This window comes from Aethalodelphis obliquidens, unplaced genomic scaffold (assembly GCF_003676395.1).
Source record: "Aethalodelphis obliquidens isolate GAN/ISIS:26980383/991018 unplaced genomic scaffold, ASM367639v1 scaffold5, whole genome shotgun sequence".
Taxonomy (NCBI): domain Eukaryota; kingdom Metazoa; phylum Chordata; class Mammalia; order Artiodactyla; family Delphinidae; genus Aethalodelphis; species Aethalodelphis obliquidens.
The window spans coordinates 7,145,805-7,169,295 of NW_020837949.1; the positions used below are offsets into that span (position 1 = coordinate 7,145,805).

Sequence of the window (23,491 nt, forward strand, 5' to 3'; positions counted from 1 at the left end):
AATGTAGTAATTGACTTTCTCCTTTGGAAAAGTAATGTTATGTTTATGTGTAAAGTAATGTTAGTTATGTTTGGATATTTTACGTTTATTTTGCAGCTTTTCATGCGACACCCAACACTTACAAGCGGAAGAACACGGAGACGGCTCTGGACAACAAGCCTTGCGGCCCCCAGTGTTACCAGCACTTGGTAAGCATGCACAGCGGGGCTCCAGAGGGAATTGGAGAAGTCTTAATTTTGAACTTCGGTGAGGTCTGTAAAGTCAGCGGTAACCTCACTGTTCCCATACTTTGATTGGCCATATGATAGCAGAGGTTTCTCAGTCACATTTCTTGGTAGTACTGCACGTTCTAGTCTTTCGTTATCTCGCGTTATTCTTTATCTCTGTTAGTCTTTTCAGCAGCGTATGGAGGTCTTTAGGATCCAGGCCTCCTGTACCTCCACAGAGCTTACGAGAATGGGAAGCACAGAGGACCCTTTTAAACCCCAGAAGTGCAGTAGTTCCCGGGCCTTGCTCAGAGCCATAGCCCTTCTTTGAGTTGTAGACCCTCTGTAGTTGAGCTATATTATATATAGGCCCTGGAGAGGTTTTGTATGTTTATTTATTTTTTTTTAATGATGGAGAAAAGGTAAGGGTTTAGGAAAATGAGGTAGAAAAGTTGTTTTTTACGGGTACTATCTTATTTTTACCATTTCCCCTCTTTGAACCAAGCCACTCCTACCTAGGAACTAAATGGGTATATATTGCCTGTTGGATTTTGGACAGAAGATTCATTGAATGGCACCTGCAGAAGGTATCCTATTTTTAAGCAATTTGGTTTTTGTAGAATGAAGTATAAAACTGTTGGCTGCTCTCAGACTTCTCCCTTCTATTGCCACTAAAAATGGAATTCTTGAGCACTGTTTTATATATAATATTCCTTACAAGGCAGAATTTTATTTGGCTCATCTAAAATGTGTCTGTGGTATCTCTATAATCCACGCCCTTCCCGTTGTTGTATACTTTCCGAGACTGGATTATTACACCTGGTAACGCAGAATGTAACCCTCACCGCCTTGTTCGTCGAGTTCCTTTCATGTCTTCCTGGGTTGTGCATCCCTCACAGGGAAAAAATAAATGGGATGTTTTACTTGTAAGGCAGAAAGTGAAAGAGTGGAGTATGTGTACATGTTTTGTTTTCTTCTTGTATACTTTAAATATTACCTTAGAAGGGGACATGTTGGCTTAAGAAACCCTGAAATAGGAAAGTGTGACTTTAGATGCACATTAGATGTGTGCTTCCTCTTAAAATTCACTTTTAAATAGACTGTTACCGAAAGTATATTTCTATTTAACTCATAATCAGTTAATATAGAGCCGTCTTGCCTGATTTTGTGCTGCTCTGGCACTGTACGGAAGCCATATTTATCTTTCGCAAATCTTCAAACCCTCAAAAGCAGATAGAAAACAGTTGTATGTAGGTGTGCGACTGTTTGTGAGAGCCGGATGCTGTGCTGCATTTGACGAGCGTGCTCACGCCATCCTTTTCTTTTTCTCCTCCGCCAAAATGAGCTGCAGAACTTTACCCTGATGTCTGCACTTTTCCTCCTTCGTAGGAGGGCGCGAAGGAGTTTGCTGCCGCCCTCACTGCCGAGCGGATAAAGACGCCCCCGAAGCGCCCAGGCGGCCGCAGGAGAGGGCGGCTCCCCAACAACAGCAGCAGGCCCGGCACCCCCACCACCAACGTGCTCGAGTCGAAGGACACGGACAGTGACAGGGAGGCGGGGACCGAGACTGGAGGGGAGGGCAACGACAAGGAAGAGGAGGAGAAGAAGGACGAGACCTCCAGTTCCTCAGGTGAGACGCGTCTGGTGACGGGGTCTTCCTGCCGCTCGGAGGGCTCATGCTGTCGAGGTTTGGGTCGTGTAAGGTGTCAGTTACTTCCCTCGGTTGGTTAGTTACAGACACGGTGAGACACCCAGGAGCACAGCTGTGTGGCTGTGACTCTTACTGCTCTCTTCTGGCCCACACCCAGCCCTCGCCTGTGCTGTTGATCTGTCTGGGTTACTTGCAAGTTGACCATCCGGTTTATTTTCACTCTTTGGGTCACTTTCCTTTTTCCAGCTTTCACAGGGGCATGATGGAATTCTCATCATTCAGTTGAATCCTCCTGACGCCCTGTGGGTAGTGTTGGTTAGGAGAGAGAATTAGAACCACTGACTAGTATGTTATGGAGTGTCTTCTCAGCCCTAGGATTACACCATAAGTAACAGGACGGTAACCCCATTTGCTCTCATTTTAGAAGGCTGAGTTAAAGGGAGCCTGCTCTCATGGTTTCCATGGGGGAAAAGCTTACTGATACTTCCTTCCCTTTCCCTTTCCTTCCTCCCATTGCTATTTCTTGACCATTGCTTAACTTTGGTTTCGTAGAAGCGAATTCTCGGTGTCAAACACCAATAAAGATGAAGCCCAACGCTGAGCCCCCCGAGAACGTGGAGTGGAGTGGCGCTGAGGCCTCCATGTTCAGGGTCCTCATCGGCACGTACTACGACAATTTCTGTGCCATCGCCAGGTTGATTGGGACCAAAACATGTCGACAGGTAAGTGTGCCTGATAAAAATACTGTGAGCTTCAAATGGAGAAATATGTGGTCACTGTCCAAACATACGAACATTCGTGGTTATCAAACTGCTGTTCCTCTGAAAAGAAGTATAAAAATTTTTTTTTTCACTGAGAGGATACTGAAAGGAAATTACTCATTCAACTTTAGATGTTTTAGGTTAGCTGGCAATGGGTTCTATCTTATTTTATTATTCATTCATTTATTTGTTTTTTGGCCATGCTGCACGGCACATGGCATCTTAGTTCCCCAAACAGGGATCGAACCTGTGTCCCTTGCAGTGTAAGTGCAGAGTCCTAACCACTGGACAGCCAGGGAATCCTGGCGATGGGTTTTAAAAACCAGGAACGATTTAGATTTAGCCTCATGACTCTCAGTAAGAGTGTAATCGCAGCAGCGTCCCAGGACAGACAAAGAGTTTCTGGTGGGAATGAGCAGGAGACTGGTTTGCTTAAAGAGATGATCCTCACGGCCCTGTGACCTTGCCTCTTGTCAGGTGTATGAGTTTCGAGTCAAAGAATCCAGTGTCATAGCGCCAGCCCCCGCCGAGGACGTTGACACCCCTCCCAGGAAGAAGAAGAGGAAACACCGGTGAGTCTGCGGCGTGATGCGGAGGCCGCTGCAGGCCTGGCGCTCGTGAGGGCAGTGGTGGCTCCACTCCGTTGATTAGGAAGGAAGCTTAAGTGGCCTCAGAAATAGGCCTGTGGGGTCTTGTTTCCATGGGCATTGCTGGCATTTTTCTGTAAGAACACAGTGGCTGTCAGGAGATTTGGTGTGTTGAGTCATAAAAATTTTATGATTACTATGCTACATTTTGGTCACGAAGAATTATTGAGTAGCTTCTGCAGTGAAGGCTGCATAAACCCTTACTTGGCATTCGTGTGTGGATCTTGGGAGGCTGTGAGCTCTGGGCCGGTTTTCACTCTAGGAGCCTGAGTTTTCCACGCCCACCCTGCCGTCGGCCTGGGTGAGCGAGTGACGGGGGCAGTGAAGGTGTCAGGCAGACTCGGATGTGTGGAGGCTGGATGGACTACTTGCTGTAACCACCACCCGGTCCTTTTTTTCTTTTTAGAAACATAGTTGGGTGTTGGGTAAGGGAACGTCTACATTATGCTTCAGAAACTGTCTACAGCTTAATTCAGGCTTTAGTAGACGCCTCGGCATTTTTTGCTTGGATTCTCTCTGACCATATAGCTCAGTTGAAATGATGCAAGATTCCAGAAATGAGAGCAGGTGTGCTGTGTCAGAATCATCCACACTAGGATAAACCTGCCCCAGGGGGCTGGGCTGGCTCTCTGAGGCCACAGCCCGTAAGCTGCTCCCACGTTGCTCGCAGCTGCGCCAGGTGTGAGCTGGGCGGCGCGGCTCCTCTTCCATGGTTACTTGGATTGAGAGCCCTGCTGCATTCGTGGCCCAGGTTGACGCATTTAAGTTGCGATTGTTGACATGTGGCTGACTGTGCGCCCCAGGTCACGAGGGTGATGTTTTCTTCCTTTGTGTTTTGCAGGTTGTGGGCTGCGCACTGCAGAAAGATACAGCTGAAGAAGGGTCGGCACCTTTCCGTTCAGCTTCATTAGTAACTCGGTCTACTTCTCGTGTCTTAGAATAGTAATTGGATTAGAGTTTGGGATATTCTAATATAACCGACTTTGGTGCACTGAAGTTTAATGCACAGAAGTGCATTAAATGGAGGCTGTCTGTTGATTAATTTCCAGTCGGTTAGAGGAGAACGACTCTGGGAACCTGACTGAGGTGTGTGTGACAGTGCCCCAGGGTTCCCGAGCTCTTGGCGGGTGGGGCTAATTTCTGCTGACCTGTTGTAAACAGTGTGTGTGATGTTGCGGACACGGAAAGACAACCCGCTAAGCTCGGAGGGCCACGGGGAGAGCATGTGCTTGTTGGGCGTGTGCTCCCCTTGCCGCTCTCTGGACTGACGTGGTGCTGTTGTCTCTGTGCAGACGGCTCTTCCAACCATGTTTACAACTACCAGCCCTGTGACCACCCGCGGCAGCCTTGCGACAGCTCGTGCCCTTGTGTGATAGCCCAGAATTTTTGTGAAAAGTTTTGTCAATGTAGTTCAGAGTGTAAGTATGTTGTCTTGATGTGATTACGTGAGAATTCAATAGGCTGTTGGCCAGCAATTTAAAACTGTAACCTCAGTCGGCACAAGGACACGGCAGCTCCTGCGTGCTCTTCCCTTTGGGAGGTTCACTTATGCCACGAGCATGCGTGGCGCCCAGGAGTGGCGCTGGGCCTGTATCCAGCCAGCCTCCTGGCTGACGCGGTATGTGGGCAGGTTTAGGCGAATGTGGGTTAAAGGAGCTTTTATTTTTTCCCCCTTGATCATTTAACTTAAATCATAGTAGAGCTGACACAGAATGGAAGGGGACTCTAGAAATAGCTACCCAGATACTTCTCGGACACCAGAAACTGTTACGAGTGAGGTGGGTTTAGTCTTCAGAATACAGGAATGTGTAGCATCAGGGTAGCGACTGTAATGATTTAATGAAACTGCACTGAAGCCTGGATACCAAGGAAGTACCTAGAACTCTGACTATCGGAATGGTTGAGATCCGTGGATATTATGTAGTCCAAATCCTTCCTTCACACCTGCTTTATAAATCAAAGAACTGTACGTACACATGCCATCTAACAGACAAAAAAGGGGAGACAGGAACTCAGTGATCTCTTTCAGTATGGACAGCTTTAACTTTCCTGTTACTTCCCTTTCCTCATGTGTACGATGGGATAATACAGTTGTTGTGAGGCCTCCGTGCATTAATCAGGGCCTTAGCGCCAGACTTGAGCTGCACCATTAGGCAAGGTTTTCGTCTGACGAAGAACATCTCTCTGAAGGTCAGAACCGCTTTCCGGGATGCCGCTGCAAAGCCCAGTGCAACACCAAGCAGTGCCCGTGCTACCTGGCTGTCCGAGAGTGTGACCCCGACCTCTGTCTTACTTGTGGAGCCGCTGACCACTGGGACAGTAAAAACGTGTCCTGCAAGAACTGTAGCATTCAGCGGGGCTCTAAGAAGGTAGGGCGTGATCGTTGTTGGTGGGCTTCCGAGAGATGTCAAAGTCAGGATAGTCTTAGACCATTTAGCTGGGGCAAAAAAGTGATTATTGAATGGTACAGCTGATAAAAGGAAAATGGTTGATTTTTCTGTAGAATAGTTTGCTATAGGATGAACCAGTCAACTCTGAGAAGCAGCTGTTAATGGCATCGGATTTGAATAAGAGGTATTTTTCTAGTTGTTTAATAGATGATTCGATTTTCTTTTTTAAGTTTAGTTAATAGAACAAGTGGTTTATCTAGTCTCCTTAGAGCAAATCAGTGGTGTTCCTGTCAGAACAGAGAGACCCATTCTTATCAAATAGTATTCTGGGTTCCTTTTTGCACAGAGTAAAAGATGGGACTTCCCACAGTAGCTTCTGTAATAACCTTGAAAATAACACAGGCAGGAATTACATAACTGAAGCCTGGGCATTGCATGGACTTGACTTGTTGCAACCAGGGAGTTTATTGCTGACCAAAAGAAACTTAGTTTTTAGAGTACTATCAGTATCTTGGCTTTTTAGGGTAGCTGATAGATTTCTTCAGTTAATCATTTTTATAATAATAGCTGACATTTATTATTTAATACAGAGCAGACCCTGGTCTAAGCACTTTGTGTATTAACTCATTAGTCTTCCTAACTCCCTGAGGTAGGAATAATCATTAAACCCAACGTTCTGAGACTTGTCAGGAAAGGAGCAGGAACTCAGCCAGGCGTTCCGGCCCCGGACCCTGTGCCGTGAGTGACCACCCCGTGTGCACGCAGCACGCTCTTCTCTTAGGGTCTTGAACTAGTGTGTAATGTAACTGAGATCGCAGTACTGTCAGTCCTGCTCTACTGGAAGTTCTGTTTATGGCAGTGGCTTTATATTTTTGGCTGTGGCGTTTGCTATCAGGCGTTCAGACGGTTTTACTCTAGGTCCTCACGTCACAGTGATGCTGGCGTGGTTTCCCGGGGACACCCATTCAGCCCTGAGAACTCCCATTTCTCCCTCAATCCTGTACTTTCCCACTGTATGATGAAAACCCCTCCTTCAGTTCAGAAAGTGGATAATCCTAATGGCGACATGTCTTTCTACACATCTTTTACCTCCTAAAACAGAAAACTGTGTAGATACTTTGTACCAACGGGGTTTCATTTGCTTAACAGTATTTCGCTGGTCAGGAAGGTACTTGGTTAATTCTTCCCCGACAGGGAGTGTAGGCTGAGTCAGAACAAGCACAGATCGGTAACCTGGGGACCCGGGGGTCTTTTTCGAGGCCACGAGGATACTTGGAATGAAAGCATAATGATGAGCCACGATGAAAGGTCAGGGACTCATTCCCAAACAGACTCTAACGGTAGAAGCCACAGCAGTGATCAGCCATCGTGGCATCCGCTAAGAACAGAATGCTGGCCCACGGGATCGTGCTGCCCCTCGTGGTGGTTTTTCGTGCTGTCGTGAGGAAGGGCTGTGGAAGGATGCGCCCAAGAGAAAAGCGCCCTGGAAGGAAGGGCAGCGCTTCGGGAGGAATAAAAGCTGGTGAAGAGCCAGGAGAGGGCCCCACGGGGGCTGGGACTGGACCCGGAGGAGGTGGTGATAGAGGCCGCCTTGGGGAGGTGCGGGGGGCACGGACAGAGGGGGAGCAAGGGGTCCCTGTGTGACAGGCACGTTGCACGTGAAGTCCAGGAAGTCAAGGGCGGAAGGACGGACAGGGAAGCAAATGGTGCAGCGTGTCAGGATGCCTCGTGCAAGGACCGCAGTCGGAGGGACCCGCACCAGCATAGGTGACGTCGTATTTCTGAGAGAGAGGATACTCAGGCTCTGTACTTGATTTACCAAAACCAAAACGTTCTTGCAGTTTGCCAAGCCCTTCGGTAACGCGGGGGAGCGGACCCCTTCCCCCGCCCGTGGTTGAATTACCCTGGGTCATCCCATGTCTGGTTTGTCCATCTTCGCTCTCCTCTGATCCTATGACTGTGTTTATTGTTCTCTAGCATTTATTGCTAGCACCGTCTGATGTGGCAGGCTGGGGGATTTTCATCAAAGATCCTGTACAGAAGAACGAATTCATCTCGGAATACTGCGGAGAGGTAAGGCACAGCCGTCCAGTTGCAGACAGAGGGATGCTTGCGGGCGTCATCTGTACTCACTTTGCTTGGGACTGATTTTCATTGGGCAAGTCTGTTGGGTTTGATGAGAAGTGAATTTAAAATGCCTTTTCAGCTTGGGCTTGTGGGTTTGGTTTGTTTGGAAGTTAAGCTACACGGCTTCAGTCCTTGTCACAGCTTTTATCACCTGGGGACAAGGGGGAGAACAAGAGCTTTAAAATGAGGAGTCTGTCCGACTTAATCCACAGCCAAGTTGATAAGGACCTAAGTCAGGAAAAACCCTGGGGCTGGCTTCATTGTGCGATTAACCCACCCGGTTTGTATTTTGTACTGAGTAAAAAGACTTTTGTTCATCACTTTCTCCAAGCATAGTTACGTTAAATGTGGAAGGATTCAATATTTCTAAGTTAGAGTCCTTAAAATATCACTGTTTTTGACAAAGAGAGAAACTGGCCACAGTGACCCCTCAAGGTCCCAACTGTTCCTGATGAGCTGGTGTGTGTTCGCCTACCAGGCTCACCTGTTGCAAAATAACCTCCCCCATGTCCTTCCTTTTAGATTATTTCTCAAGATGAAGCAGACAGAAGAGGGAAAGTATATGATAAATACATGTGCAGCTTTCTCTTCAACTTGAACAATGGTATGTTGATGAATTAGAGTGCATTTGGTTCCCGGGTTGCACGGGCCCTTCTGGTGGCTTGAGTATCAGAAACGACATTAGGGGCCCCCAGTGTCTGCAGTGTTGGAAGGAGCCCCAGCCTGGGCTAAGGAATGGGCTGTTTGCTGGGAAGCCAGCCAGGTTGGATGAGTGTAACTTGGGGGCGGAGGTGGAGGCTCCCTGAGCCGTAGGGGGTTCTGTGTGCAGGGAGAGATCGCTGCCCTGGCCCCGGGCCGTTCCTTGGCTTCACTGCCTGGCTCTCCTCTCGTGCCCCTCTTGCCACAGGTACCAGCTGGCTGGGCCCACCTCCTCCAGTTAGTGCCTCTGACCTGGGAAGGGTGTGGAGCAAGGCCTCGTGAAGCATCTCCACAACGCTCCTGGGGGTCCTCAGAGGACAGCGAGGGTAAAGGGCGCTGCGTGTGCAGATGCTGATCCTGGGTGGAAAACTTCTGGTGTAGTCGGGTCACTGCTGGGAGTGTGCACGTCACACCCAAGCTATTCAGGGGGCCTCTCAGCTGAAGCAGGTAGAGTGGGTTCTTTCATGAATGTGCTCCATAATGAAGAAAACTAATATAATTTAAAATGTGAAGGGAAGAATTTAGTTAGATTTTATTTTTTGCCATGCTTTGGTCAGTAACAGGTGTTTACAGCTGATATAACTGTCTGGAATCACTGATTAATTTTTACCTAGAGAACATTTTCTTCCAAATGTCATTTCATACTAGGTGAAGTTGGTTGAATGATTTGCTTTTGAAGGCGAACCCTGAAGAAGCATAACCAGTTGTATTTCCAGAATCATAATAACTTTGTGTTTACTGCTCTGTATAGCTGAAATTGTTTACGGGATTGTGCTTATTTTTTCTCTTTAGATTTTGTGGTGGATGCAACCCGCAAGGGTAACAAAATTCGTTTTGCAAATCACTCAGTAAATCCAAACTGCTATGCAAAAGGTAGGTGTCCCCAGAGGTGGAGCTGCCGCAGGTTGGCCTGAGTGGTTCTGGGTTGACACTTGTTACGTGAACGGTCAGCAACTCTCCTGAGCCGACTTCACTGACCCCAGCATCTCTCTCTGCAGTGATGATGGTTAACGGCGATCACAGGATAGGGATTTTTGCTAAGAGAGCCATCCAGACTGGTGAAGAGCTGTTTTTTGATTACAGGTTGGTAACAGTACATTTCTAGAGTCATCAAGGGCTTTTCCTCTCTGGTCCAGCTCCAGGCTGGAGCTTCTGTCGTTAGAGTAACAGAGTTCTGGTCGTTATTTGTCGTGGGCAGTGGTGGGAGTTTGGTAACGTACTTTTCCATTATACAAGTAATGCTTTAATATAAGTCAAAAAAAATGTGGACAGCTGCGTTTTACCTTTGGGGTCCTTTCTGCGGGAGAAGGCACGCCGGCCGGCAGCCCCTGCTGTCAAGCTCTGGGGGATAAACTGAAAAGTTCTATAATTTTTATCTAAATGCACTCAGATGACTGTCTAGTTAAACGAATCCTGTGGCTGAATGTACATCCATCCAGAAGCTGTTTCTTGAGTGCTGAGTTGTCGTAAAGTAGGGCCCGTGTGGAGCCACTTTCAATGGCAAACTGCGCACAGCTGAAGGCGGCGAGATCTACCCAGAGCTTTAGTGGGAGGTTACGAAGCCGTAGCCCCCCTAGCTCTGAGTGAGGGGCAGCTGGTAGACCTTCCTTTGGGTGCACTGTAGGTTCCAGCCGGCAGTGGAGGTCGCAGGTGCCTCTTCTGGCCTCTGTCCTGTTCTTTCTTCAAGGCGGGGGCGGGGCGTGACCAGCTCTGGCTGCTTTGACTAAGGGCCCAAGTCAGGGCTCTGCCGCGTCGCAGTTACTTTGCCTTCCCCGTGTTAGGCCTAATCACCGCGCTGCGGGCCTGCCTTCGCCGGAGGTTGGTTTCAGGGGCACAGGGCTGGCTGGGGAGAGAACTGGGGAAGGGTTGTACTACCAGTTCCATCCACTTTGCAACTGGAATTGGCCCAATGATGCAGCTGTGTAACAGGATGCGTGTGTGCTTTTCCTTGTGGACGTGTGAGTGCAACACACTCAACGAAGCAGACTTGGTTGTGTTGGATCTCACCCCGGGCTGGAGGACACTCACCCCTTTTTCTTGCTGTTTGTTTCAGATACAGCCAGGCTGACGCCCTCAAGTACGTGGGCATCGAAAGAGAAATGGAAATCCCTTGACGTCTGCTACCTCCCCCCTTCTCCTCTTGGAACAGCTGCCTTAGCTTCAGGAACCTCGAGTACTGTGGGCGATTTAGAAAAAGAAAATGCAGTTTGAAATTCTGAATTTGCTAAAAGTACTGTAAGAATAATTTATAGTAATGAGTTTAAAAATCAACTTTTTATTGCCTTCTCACCAGCTGCAAAGTGTTTTGTACCAGTGAATTTTTGCAATAATGCAGTGTGGTACATTTTTCAACTTTGAATAAAGAATACTTGAACTTCTGCTGGTCGTTGTCATCTGTCACACAGCTTCCTCAGCTGATTTTAGAAAAAGACGACTGAGTCTAATGGGAAAAACATTTAACTCCTTCGGTTTTCCAGTAGCCATCCTACTGAAATCTTGGTTTCACTAATACTGCCTATTTATTAGGCAAGTTAATACCAAATATAACAAATATATGCCTACATATAAACCTACTACCACTAATACACGTCACAATTTAATAAGGGACTCACTGCTGGCATCGGAGACCAGCGCGGGGCACGTCCCCGGCTGCCGAGAGGCCTGCAGCTACGTACCCTCTAAGCCTCGTTCTCCACGTGAAACAACAGACAATCGGAGGAAGCGACTTCTGAGAACCGATCTAGCTCTAAATCCCACGAGTCTAGATACAGCCCTTCAGATACGACGGGGATATAGAGCCAGACTAGGTTCATACCTCCTTGAAGAAGTAATAAGAACACCCTCTTTCTTACGTCCCAAGGAGGTGGCGCTGCTCCTCGGGCCAGGCGGCGGTGGCACAGTGACGCTGTCGTGGTGGGAGAGCCCAGACGGCTGTCGTCAGCCCGGGTGTGTAGCTGCCTCTTCTAGAGTTTGGTAAATTTTCATTGATTTATAACGTGGTAATGGTTAACGGGAAGCTCCGTCAGAACTCACCTTCCTCTGCAGTTACACAAAACGCTGAGGAGACTGGTTCCCACCGCATCCACGCACAAGCCACAGCCACCTGAGTCCTGGCACACAGTTCATGGGCCCCTTGGCTTTGGCAGCGAAGAGACCCAACCTTGGGGGCTAGTCTCATGTGTCAGCCGTGTCTTCTCTGCCACCCTGCTGGGATGTCCTGTCCCCACGCCCCACCCAGGAAGTGGGACTTGCACTCGGCCGCCTGTCACTGACGTGTTCATGGAGGGTCACCCTGCGTTTGCCTGATCACCGCATCCCGCCCTTGGCACTCAGCCCCAGCAGAGCCCGTCTGTGCCCTGCTGCACGTGGGCCTGTTCAGGACGCCCCAGGGATGACTTGCCCCCAACAGCAGCTACTGACAGAGCTCATTCCAGCCACAACTTTTCTACTGTGTGTAGCTCCCAACCTGTCCCCAGACGCCAACACCGGGAGGTGGGTCCTTGCGTTCAGGTAGGTTCTGCTCGTTTAATACACCAGAGGCCCAAATGCAGCAGAAAGATAGCAGTTGTACCGATGGACGGCAGTCCTTGCGAGCACCAGCTGGTGTGTATTCTCGGTGCACAGCAGGCTTTGTACCCTGATTTGCAATGTACCTCCAGTAACCTACCCACTGACCTCGTGGACACGGAGATTCTGACCAGAAACACTGTTGACACGCAGCCACGGCTACATCCCATGTGATCAAGAGCGTCCTTCGGTCCAGGCAGCTTTAGATCTTCCTTTATCTGTAATGGGGGAAAAAACCACAGAGCTTGACACAACGTATTCTAATACCCAGTTAACAGAGAAAATTGGCAAAAGCTAAGTTTAAGTACGTGCTTTTCTCCCTTCCCCTTGCTCCCCTCACCGAGGTGGTAATTGACTTTGTATGTGGGTAAGCCTGGTGGTTAGTTCCCTACCAGGGAAAACAGACGCCTAAGTAGGATGAGATGAGTGTAACGAGTTATCACAAGATACGGATACGTTTCAAATAGTTTCCATGGTTGAGGGATACCACCCATTGTTCATTGAGGATAAAGAACCCGACAACAGGCTGCCCAGCTGGCCGGTGTCTGTAGTCCTGAAGCTTTTCCCCTGATGGTCATGAGGGCCCACGTGTCTGACCGCAGTCCTGATGTCCAAATACAGGCAGCACCTCGGCCTCAGAGTAAACTGCCCCAAGCAAATCTGAAGGCACCATGACAACACTGTTCCGTGCGTCAAAATTCTCTTCAATATTTTGTAATTTATAAAAAATTTATAATTATCTACCTGGAAACTGCTTCCTCTTTTTTTATTTTTTGGCTGTGCTGGGTGACATACAGGATCTTAGTTCCCCCGGCCAGGGATCGAACCCGTGCCCCCTGCGGTGGGAGCGTGGAGTCCTAACCCCTGGACCACCGGGGAAGTCCCGCTAATTATTTTTTGATATTGTCTGAATCATTCACCCTCCAGCCTTCACTGAATCCAGTCAGTGACTCCGAAGTCCCGATTTCCACCTCTGCCCCCGCACCCACCAAAAGTCAACTAACATCGTGTAATTTCGATTTGCAGATGGGTCGTCAAGAGGGATTTCACATGTGGACGTTCTGCAGAACGTAAGTATTCTGCCGGGAGTTGTATGAGCTTTGGGCTCTTACTGGAATAAGCTCAAATAAATGCTTGCTTGTTCCTCCAACCTGTTACAAACAATTCCAGTGATGGGTGTATGTAGCACCTGGTATTAGAAATGGTCCAATACATCAAATCCGCACAGCTTTTTGTATGTGAACCGCACCTCCAGAAAGAGGTTTTAAAAAACCATCCACACTCACCTATTATGACCAAGTCACTGTGCTGCCACTGGAGATGAAATTCGTGTATATAAAATCCAATCACCCAGACAAGTTATTGCCATTCCTAAAAAAAAAAAAAAAAAGAAATTGTCTTCATTAGAAGGGGGATTCAGTTCAAATGGGTCAGCATGTCGGATTTTTTCATCTGGGTGTGGTAAAATCTTAAATTTCTTTCAAAGGAAAATTAGACACCTCGACAAACAGGCCATCTTAAAATGCTCAGTCAGTAAAAATATGTTAAATTCAGGTGCCTCTTGGTCCTGCAGCTCATTCTCCCTGCACCTGCTACTTAGGCCTGTACTCTGGCGTCCCTGGCTGCTTCTCACAAAGGCACTGCCGGGTGACCGCCTGGCAGTTTGCATTAACGCAGACGTGAGGTCCAAGAGCCCAGCCCAGGAGAGAGAGGCTCCTGGCAGTGGGGCCCCACCTTGCCTGCTCCCCTCCCAGGCGAGAGGAAATGGTGCCCTCAGACCACGGTACCACAGCGATAGCCTGGAATATGGTTTTCCTTCAACCGACCAACTCCTGTGGGTGCTGCCAGGACTGCCGTCCACCATCCCTCCCCCAGGGCGTGGACTTCCTGTAGCAACTGTGCATCAAACAGCTTTCAGAAGGCCTGGGCATCTGTCCCTAAGTAGGTTCAGAAGATACTTACTATTGACGTTATCCTGAAAAATGCAGGAAACTCAATTCTCATGGCTTGTGTTTGGAGGCCCCGGCCGTCCTTGTTAGGCTAGGATATGGTTTAGGGAACAGAGGCACAAAGTCTTGAGCTGCTTTTTATTCCACACCCATTAAACAGGATAGTGACCAAGTGTGAGGGGGGTGGGCAGGTACAGGTACTGAATCTGAGGATGGGAGGGAACCACCCGATCACCTACCGTCAGTCCGCCTTTGCTCACAGATGTCCTAGGTCCTACCAAAGGCACTCTTCATCCTGGAGGAACTCAAGAGGCAGCAGCAAAATCTCATTAAAATTTACCTTCCCACTCTCGATGAGACTCAGACACAAGCTGGGCAACTGGCTCCGTGGTGGTTACTTACAGCACGTTAGTCGCGGAGGCGGATGGACTGTTGAGAGGAGAAGCAGAGCTGTGGTCCCAGCCAGGACTCGCGGGCAGTTAGGCCGTCCTCGGAGCCCCAGGGCACTGCAGGATCTGGGGGGAGGGACGGTCCCCTGGGGTGGTGGCAATGCTCTTTGCCTGGTTCACACACTGGGAATCTTCTATGATTGTTTGAAAAAGAAGAATGTACTAGAAAAACAAAGAGTGGACACCATTACACAAGTGCTTAGTCTATTACTACTACTCCTTTTAATAACCTGTTTAACTTTTAATTTTTAAAAACTAACCTGTTAGGTGCCAGATTGGTCCAAGAAACCGTAAGGACTTAGCTTTGGCGTCTTCCTCTGGCCCTGCTCTTGGAACCTGGCCTCCGGGCAGGTAGGGACCGCATAGGTGTTGACAAGCATGTTCACGTCTCACATCACGGGAGTTGCCTGTGGTTTATGGGGACCACGAAGCCCCTGAGACTGAGCCTTCCCCGGGCCTCTGCTCCCACCTCCCGTTCCTTCTGTCCTCGGGCCGGGAAGTGACCGCCTGGGGGCCGAGTGACAGTGGTACATCGCCAACACCAGGACCGCGGATGAGGAGTGACTGTCCTTCGAACAACTGGTCGGAAGCAGGAGGGAGGCGCTGGTGGTAGACACGGTCCCCAAGCCGCACTCGTGACCAGCGCCCGGGAACAGGGGCCACTCTTCCCACAGGAGGTGTCGGGATGACCCCGTCCAGCCTTGCAAGTGTCCACAGAGAAGCCATGGGAGGCGCTGAGGCCTGGGAGCTGCCGTTCAGTCGCTGGAGGAAATCGCGGGGCTGAGCACAAGCGTCGAGGAGAAAAAGACGACAAAGGGCTTAAGATGGGAAGAGCTTACAAAGGCCAGTCTCAGGAGGGCAGCCCTTGGGGCCTCAGGAAGACACTGGGAATACCCGTTTGCACAATCATTATGTCTTTTATTTACATATAGAAATTAGTAAAACTTAAAACAAAACCAAATGCGACTTGTACAGAAATCCTTTAATTTTCTTTATTTTCACACATTAAAAAATGAAACACACTATACAAATGGTTTTTCATAGCGGATTACACGTGGGTCCATTCAGACCTGCTCTCCAGGCGCTGCCGGCCTCCGAAGGGCCGCCCGGCCGGCCGCTGTCATTCACGTGGCCAATGGGTTGATTCGGATGCAGAAGCATGCAGCCCTCAGCGAGGAAGGTTCCATCCCCTCTGGTCTTAAATTAGCTTAAATGGCGTCGGTGTCCGTATTTACAGACGTGAAGTGTGGCGATCCTGAGCAGTTCTCATCGCCCCGAGCCCGCGATGGGAGCCTGGGCCTCGGGCCGAGCAGGAGGTCCGCGTGGCGCTGCCGCCGCCGCCGCGTCTCCATCCTTCCCACGGGACGAGGGGCTGCGCCGCGGTCAGACCCCTCCAGGAGGGTTAGGCCAGGTAACTGTAGGTGTCCTTTTCACCATCCACTCGCTCCAAATATTCCTTCTCGATCAGAATGTCAATGCATTTCTGGGCGCCATTTTTAGAAGAGGAAGAGGTAGTGAAAGGGAAAAACATGTTCAGGGTCGGAACGGAGACGGACCCCCCTCCATCCCTGGGGCACCGCTGCCTCCCCGCCCGGAGCCCCGCCCGCACGGCTCCCGTCCCTCCAGCCGCACCCGCCCCGCGGTACCTGCTGCCCAGTTTCTGTTTGAAATGACGGCAACCAGAAACGAGCCTCGAGTGTGCCCAGGGGCCGCGGGCCACCCAGGGGACCCGGAGCAACGAGCCACATCCATGGAGACCGCCTCCCCGGCGGGCTCGGCGGGCTCGGCAGACGCGGGAGGGCGGGACTCTCAAGACCCTCTGGGCAGAGTTCAAGGCGGCAAAGTGCCACGCGGCGGTGGTGACACCAGGGCGTGGCTGCCGGGCCGGGAGGGAGCGCGAGGCTCCCTCTCGTCTGGGGCAGCTGCTCGCTTTGCCAAGGTCAGCAAGCTGAATGCTGAGGATTTGGCCCTTCTCTGTGTACGTGCTTCAATAAAACGTTGAAAAATTCATCCTATTTTCTTTTGCAGAAACCTATTATACGGGACTAAGCCAAGTTCCTTCTTCGCGACACAGCCACCAGCCTAGTGTGGTTGCCTCTTCTGGCTTCTGAAATGTAATCTGAATGCTTCTGCTATTAATTCTTGTACCTTAATTACTGGGACCCGAGGCTTGAACCTTGAGGACAGCTGGGTCAGCACTTCTCCAAGTAACTGCTGGTGCTTCAGAACCTTCCTCATTTTCATAATTCTCACAATAGCCGCCTGTGTGACCAAGGAAAGAAAAACAAATGTGTTTAACGGAGTTATAAGAACTTAGCCGTAGTAATTAAGAAGAACTAGCAACAAGGCTGCCAAACACGCAGAGGACTACGATTTCCTAACAGGTAACAAGCACACCGCAGGTCAGAGAGGGCAGGGCGCCAACTCCATCTACTTAAGTTTCAGCGCCAGCACAACAAACATTAAAATGTTTTGGTCTTATGAGCAGCAATTTTAGCAATTTAACCCAAGTAGAAAACACTTTTAAAATGAGAAAAAGTTCAGTCTTCGAAGCCACGGAAGCCGCCTGACCCTGCACTAAACAACTTTCCCTCCCTCCCATCTTAGTAACTCACCACAGGTATTTGCTCTCATCTATTTCATCGATTATTCCATCTACTCCATCCAGAACCACCCATCATCCTGGCCACCACTCCCAAGTCACAGGACACACAGCCCAGAGGAAGCACCACCCCAGCTGTGGTGGCCACCTCCCACGCGAGGGGACAGGCACCCAGTGTCACCTGGATCAGAAGCTTGCGATCTTCCTCGATGTTTTTGTGTGTGGTTTCTTGTTCCTGCTTCTGTTCCGTTTTCATTGGCACATTGATGTTAACCCTTAATTTCTTACTGTCAAGAAAATCGAGGAAATCAATCACTATTGTTTTAAAAGGCACACAGTAAAGGCTTCTTTCTGTTTTCAATCTTTAAGAGGTGCTTTGCTCCCCAGACGGAGGGTGGAGAGTGTGACCGACCATCTCCCGCTTCCCTGCCACACTCATTTCTCTGAAAAGCCCCTAGTTCTCCGCAGGGCGGGTTCCTGCTCTGCCAGCAGCAGGACGTCTGTATTGCAGGAAATTCAGTTCCTTAACCTGCTCTCCCAAACTCTGTCAAGTGAAATAAAATCAAGACACTGGGACACAGAGGTCCAAACCTTCTAGGCGAGCCATTTAAGGAGACTTATTTATTTGCCAATAGAAGAAAAACCCCAAAGCTGAAAGAGTCAAATGGAGACCCACCCAGGATGGGTCAGAGGGAATCAGAGGACCCTGTCAAAGGCCTGCCAGGCCTGGCACCGTGCTCACAGCCCCCCATCTGAGGTGACACCAGTAAGTGCACTGGGGGTCAGGGGATAAGTCTACGGCCTAGGACCATCTACTTGTTAAGATTTTCCTTACTTTTTATAACCAAGATATAATTTTATTAAGGTATCTGGCTTCAATTCCACCTCATCAACATTTGCATTTTCGTCTTCCAAGACCTATAAGAAAACAACTGTTACTACGTAATCTCAGGAAAAGGCTTTCTTCTAGCTTAACATAAAAAGTACACAAACATACCAATAACTTTGACTTCAATAAAATCTGTAGGACTTGTGCCAAAATGTCCTGCAATTAAAGAGAAAAGAGAAAATGCATTTTTCTTTGTAATAAGAACCACAGCCCCAGTCCCACAGTCCATTCTTCTATGGAAAAATAATAGTCACTGAAGTAGAATATGCCCGGAGGAAAAAGAGGGATGGTGCCTCTTACAGGGTCCCCAAAACCTACTCCTGCAAGTGAAATCAACCCCTTTCTGCTCTTGATCACCTAGTATTAAAACTGACAATTCTACTACAAATATTAGAAATCGTGCATAACTGATTGCTTTGACTAAATCTTCTTAGATGCCTGACGGCGCATCTTGAACACTGATCACCGCAAAGAATGAGCAGAGGGAGTGTCATGGGCCTGGACACGGTGGACAACACCGTCTGCTCACGAACAGGATGGGGATGGTGCCCGTCACCCTGCCGCTGACCCACCGTTGGTGAACTCTAAGCCCGTCGTGTGGCCTCTGGGCCGCTTCCTCCCCCCGAGAGCAGGTGGGCAACCGTTTCTCAGCTCTCCTTTAGCTCCACAGCTTCCCGATCCCATGGAATCGGACAGTCACCAGGCCGCTCACATGCGCAGCCCCTCCTCCCTGGACGGAAAGGGCCGCCCCCCACGTAAGGGAAGCCCATGCTGGTCAAGGAGAGCTGGAGAGGCCTCTGGTGTGGTGACTGGCCCAGAGTCCAGAGCGGGATGAGGACGCTGCTGGCCACGCCCGGGGCACGGATGCAGAGGCTGCCTTCCTGAGCCAAGCTGACTCCTACTGTGGAGGGCAGGGGAGGGGTCAGCCCCCCACGGGGAGCCGGCTCTGCACTAAAAACTGGCTCAGGGGCTGGTGGGGAGCTCAGCTCCGAAAAGCAGGTCCCCGACCGAGGGCAGAGCCCCACACCAGGGTCTGGGGGCAACCTAAGCCTCCACCCTAACGGAAGCCTCCTCCTTCTGGTGAGGAGTGAGGAGTGAAGAACACTCCTACGTGCAGAGAAGCAGATTAGTTTTGTTATTAGAAACTGAGAATGTATTCTGGACTAACTTGAAGCAGGACTCAAAAATAAATGAATTTCCTAATTCACATTCTATGAGGCCAGTACTAGCCCGACACCAAAACCAGACAAAATCGTCAAAAGAAAATAGCAGACCAATTTCCTATGAATAAAGATGGAAAAATCCTCAAGAAAATTCCAGCAAACATATAAATTCCAGCAGCATATAAAAAGCATTATACACCATGACCAAGTGGTATTTATCCCAAGAATGCAAGGGTGATTCAGTATTAAAAAAAAAAAAAAATCAACATAATGCACCATTATTGATGGACAAAAAGCACATAGTTATCTCAATGCAGTAGAAAAAGCATTTAAATAGAATCCAACACTCTTTCATAATAAAAACACTAAAACCAAAACGAAACTAAACAAAACAAAAAACTAGGAATAGAAGGGAATTTCTTCAGTCTAGTAAACAGCATCTAAGAGAAACTTAAGTGACTGTAAGGCTTCCCCCAAGATCAGGAACAAGACAAGGATGCCTGTTCTCACCACTTCTATTCAACAATGTACTGCGAATTCTATCCAAAGCAATTAGGCAAGAAAAATAAATAAAAGGCATTCAAATAGGAAAAGTAAGTAGTAAAACTATCTGCATCTGCAGATGACATGGTCACATATTAAAAAAGCCCTGAAGTATCCACACAAAAAATATTAGAATAAATGAGTTCAGCAAGGTTGCAGGATACAAGTTCAATACATAATTATATTTCTACACACCAGCAATGAACAAACAATTCCATTAACAATAGCATCAAACTTAAAATACTTAGGAATAAATTTAACCAAAGAAGTGTAAAGGCTTGCATAATGAAAACTATCAATATGAGACACAGTTTAAGAAGAATAAAAGACAGTCTGAATAAATGGAAAGACATCCATGTTCACAGAAGACTTAATATTGTTAGGACGGCAATTCTCCTTCCAAAGCAATCTACAGATTTAATAGAATCCCCATCACAATTCCAACTGCCTTTTTTGCAGAAACGGACAAGCTGGTTCTGAAACTTATATGGACCCAGAATAGCCAACACAATCTTGAAAAAGAACGAAGTTGGATGTCACAATTCCAAAACTTACTACAAAACAACAGTAACCAAGACAATGTGGTACTGGCATAAGAACAGACATTTAGATCAGTGGAAAAGAATTGGGAATCCAGAAAGAAACCCATACATCTATGGCCAATTGATTTTGACAGGTTGCTAGTACGAACCAATAGGGAAAAAACATGTACAAAAATATCCAATCACTATGTTGTACACCTGAAGCTAATGTATTAATTTATACTTCAATTATACTTCAATAAAAAGTCAGGGCTTCCCTGGTGGCACAGTGGTTGAGAATCCGTCTGCCAATGCACGGGACACGGGTTCAATCCCCTGTGGGTCCAGGAAGATCCCACATGCCACGGAGCAACTAAGCCCGTGTGCCACAAATACTGAGCCTGCGCTCTAGAGCCCACGAGCCACAACTACTGAGCCCGTGTGCCACAACTACTGAAGCCCACGCGCCTAGAGCCCATGCTCTGCAACAAGAGAAGCCACCACAATGAGAAGCCCGTGCACCACAATGAGGAGTAGCCCCGACTAGCCGCAACTAGAGAAAAGCCCGCACGCAGCAACGAAGACCCAACGCAGCCAAAAATGAATAAATAAATTTATGTGTGTGTGTGTATATATATATATAAAGTCAACTGTACTTCAATAAAAAGAAAAAGACAGGGAAAGAATAATCTCTGACCTTGGATTAGGTAATGGTTCCTTAGATATGACACCAAAAGCACAATCAATAGAAGAAAAATAAAGTGGACTTCATCAAAATTAAAACGATGTGTGTGATTAAGAAAATGAAAACCCAGAGAACAAGAGAAAATATTTGTAAATCATGTACCTGAAAAGGGTCTACTATGCAGAATATATGATGAATTCTTACAACTCAACAAAAAAGACAAATAACCCAATTAAAAACGGGCATAAACATCATTAGTTGTTAGGGAAATGCAAATAATCACAATGCGGCACTACTTCATATCCACTAGGATGCGTATAATTTAAAAAAAAAAAAGGATAACTAATGTTGGCAAGGATGTGGAGAAAGTGGACCCTCATACACTACTGGTGAGAATACAAGCTGGTGTAGCCACTGCGGAACAGTCTGGCAGTTCCTTCAAGAGATAAATGTAAGTTATCATGACTCAGCAATTCCACATCTAGATTTATACCCAAGAGAACTGAGAATATGTTCATACAAAGACTTGAAAGGTGGCAACAACCCAAATGTCCATCAGCTGATGAATGGATAGACATAAGGTGGTCCATCCATATACGGGAACATATTTCGGCCATAAAAAGAGGATGAAATACAGATACGCGCTCCCACATGGATAAGCCCTGAAAACATTATGCCGAGTGAAAGAAGGCAGACACAAAAAGCCACGTGTCATATTATTCCACTTATATGACATGTCCGGAGCAGGCAAATCCAGAGAGAGAGAGAGAGAGAGAGAGAGAGAGAGAGAGAAGAGTAGAGCAGAGCAGAGTAGATTAGTGGTCATGGGGGCTGGGGAGAGGACAGGTAAAGGGTAGCTATTGCTAGTGGGTATTGGGCTTCTTCTGAAGGTGATGGAAATGTTCTGGAATTGGATAGTGGTGGTGGTTATACAACCCTGTGAAAAACCACTGAACTGTATACTTTAAAATGGTGAATTTTATGTTATGTGAAATAGTGCAATAAAAAAATGATTAACAGGAAGAATAACATTAAGTGAAAATTTAAGTTTAGTGAGAAAAAGCTTAGCTGGAAAGAGGATTAAGGACAAGCTAAATGAATGAGAGAAAAGCATATCATGTGTACGTGGTGTGTGTGTGCGTGTGTGTGTGCGTGTGTGCGTGTGTGTGTGTGTGTGCGTGTGTGTGTGCGTGTGTGTGCGTGTGTGTGTGTGTGTGTGCGTGTGTGTGTGTGTGTGTGTAGGTATGTTACATTGAGTTTAAAAATTAGTATTTAAAAAAAATCATGCCTTGAGCCCTGGAATGAGAGCATATTCATGTTCATAAGACAGATACCCATTTCAAATCAAAGAAGACCCCCACGCCCTCCCCCCGCCAGCTTCCCACAGCAGAGAGGCTGGCGGTAGGAATACCATTTTGATCTGGGTGCTGTCTGTCAGCTGCTGCACGGCGTACGCGTCCTCTGTGTTGTACTGGAGCAGGATGGCCATCTGGAACGTCGACGCCTTCGGGTCCCCACATGAAAGAAAGAGAGGCAAAACCTAAACGTGCGGACAACTCCCAGAGTGCAGAGCCTGAGCGTGAAGAACCTACTCATGAAACCAATTCCCAAACAGATGCGGAAACCAAAGCAGATCCACAAGGGAAGACAGTGTCTAATTCCACCACGATGCCACGTTTTCCTGAAAGACGTCATTCTCCACCTTCTCAAACATTCAAGTGATTTTGAACTTTCTTCCAAATGCTTTGTCTGTATAAATACAGCTGGCCTTTGAATGCCTCGCAGCAGGGCTGGGTTAGGGGTGCCGAGCCTGAGCCGCTGAGCGGCCACGTGTAACTTGAGATCGGCCCCGTGTGTGTGTGCTTCCTCCCCACCCGAGGATTCATAGCCAGATTCAACCAACCGTGGATCCGGGCTGTGGAGTATCTACTACGGAAAAAACCCGCCTAAGGGTCGACCCGTGAGGTTCAAGGGTTAAGTGTACACACCATCTATGCAGCCACTCATTTTATACAGATAAACACAGAGATACTCAGCCAGTGTCGACAGAAGCACTGAGCATCCATCTTTAAATGTGATTTTCCACAAATACTAAAGGAAACTGTGTCTGGCACACCACTGACAGAGGAACCTGCAGCTGAGCTGTATGATACTTGGGTGTTTTTTTTTTTTTTTTAATCCTAAGTACTTCACTATGTAAAGTTTAAATGGTTTAAAGCAAACCACAACCGCTCTGAGGTATTTTTAGCAAACCGTGCGCCAGGCAGCATGCACTGGTTTTAATTTCTCAAGCTGTGCAGGGAACGATGCCCGCTGAGGGAGGGCACTCCGCTCCTGGGGGAGCCCTGGGCGCCGTGCCACACGCCGCATGGGAACCCCTCCTCCCCTCCCCTCTTCCATAACCCGTGGCAACAACTGAAGGGCCATGAGCACCGCCACTTGTCCAGGCAAAACCCTGGTCAACGGGAGGGCGGGCAGCAGCGGCAGTGTGGGCGGGGTGAGTGCCTCTGACAGACTTCAGGATGCGGCCAGGAAAATGGCCCGGGGGGCCCAGGGGGTGGGGCGGGGGGGGGGCAAGACTGACAGCTCTGAGATCTCTCCTGAGATGAGCAGGGGCCTCTCATCTCTGATGGCAGTGACCA

The 23,491-nt window shown here is 48.4% G+C and overlaps 2 protein-coding genes and 1 long non-coding RNA gene across 20 annotated transcripts in view; 1 reads left to right on the top strand and 2 right to left on the bottom strand.

Annotated features, from left to right (window-relative positions):
- EZH2 (enhancer of zeste 2 polycomb repressive complex 2 subunit) overlaps positions 1-10,860 on the top strand; it is a 62,207-nt gene extending 51,347 nt beyond the window's left edge. For 14 of the 17 annotated variants that reach the window (XM_027101608.1, XM_027101612.1, XM_027101617.1 and 11 more), the window contains exons 9-20: positions 97-188; positions 1,596-1,836; positions 2,410-2,579; positions 3,096-3,190; positions 4,107-4,147; positions 4,558-4,683; positions 5,456-5,634; positions 7,633-7,728; positions 8,305-8,386; positions 9,274-9,354; positions 9,480-9,564; positions 10,535-10,860. In XM_027101608.1, coding sequence (XP_026957409.1) covers positions 97-188; positions 1,596-1,836; positions 2,410-2,579; positions 3,096-3,190; positions 4,107-4,147; positions 4,558-4,683; positions 5,456-5,634; positions 7,633-7,728; positions 8,305-8,386; positions 9,274-9,354; positions 9,480-9,564; positions 10,535-10,595 — 1,349 coding nt within the window. In that variant the 3' untranslated portion in view covers positions 10,596-10,860. The remainder of the gene's footprint in view (positions 1-96; positions 189-1,595; positions 1,837-2,409; positions 2,580-3,095; positions 3,191-4,106; positions 4,148-4,557; positions 4,684-5,455; positions 5,635-7,632; positions 7,729-8,304; positions 8,387-9,273; positions 9,355-9,479; positions 9,565-10,534) is intronic. The other 3 variants (XM_027101622.1, XM_027101619.1, XM_027101621.1) reach the window with 1 other exon arrangement.
- On the bottom strand, positions 7,735-13,968 carry LOC113617970 (uncharacterized). The gene is made up of 3 exons (XR_003431836.1): positions 13,335-13,968; positions 10,510-12,266; positions 7,735-7,933 (listed from the first exon to the last, which is right to left on the bottom strand). It is a non-coding gene; the product is annotated as an uncharacterized LOC113617970 (long non-coding RNA).
- Positions 13,969-15,343: 1,375 nt separating this feature from the next.
- CUL1 (cullin 1) overlaps positions 15,344-23,491 on the bottom strand; it is a 107,107-nt gene continuing 98,959 nt past the window's right edge. For both annotated transcript variants that reach the window (XM_027101603.1, XM_027101602.1), the window contains exons 17-22: positions 22,261-22,353; positions 18,046-18,093; positions 17,884-17,966; positions 17,230-17,335; positions 16,595-16,708; positions 15,344-15,929 (exon numbers count right to left, since the gene is read on the bottom strand). In XM_027101603.1, coding sequence (XP_026957404.1) covers positions 15,849-15,929; positions 16,595-16,708; positions 17,230-17,335; positions 17,884-17,966; positions 18,046-18,093; positions 22,261-22,353 — 525 coding nt within the window. In that variant the 3' untranslated portion in view covers positions 15,344-15,848. The remainder of the gene's footprint in view (positions 15,930-16,594; positions 16,709-17,229; positions 17,336-17,883; positions 17,967-18,045; positions 18,094-22,260; positions 22,354-23,491) is intronic.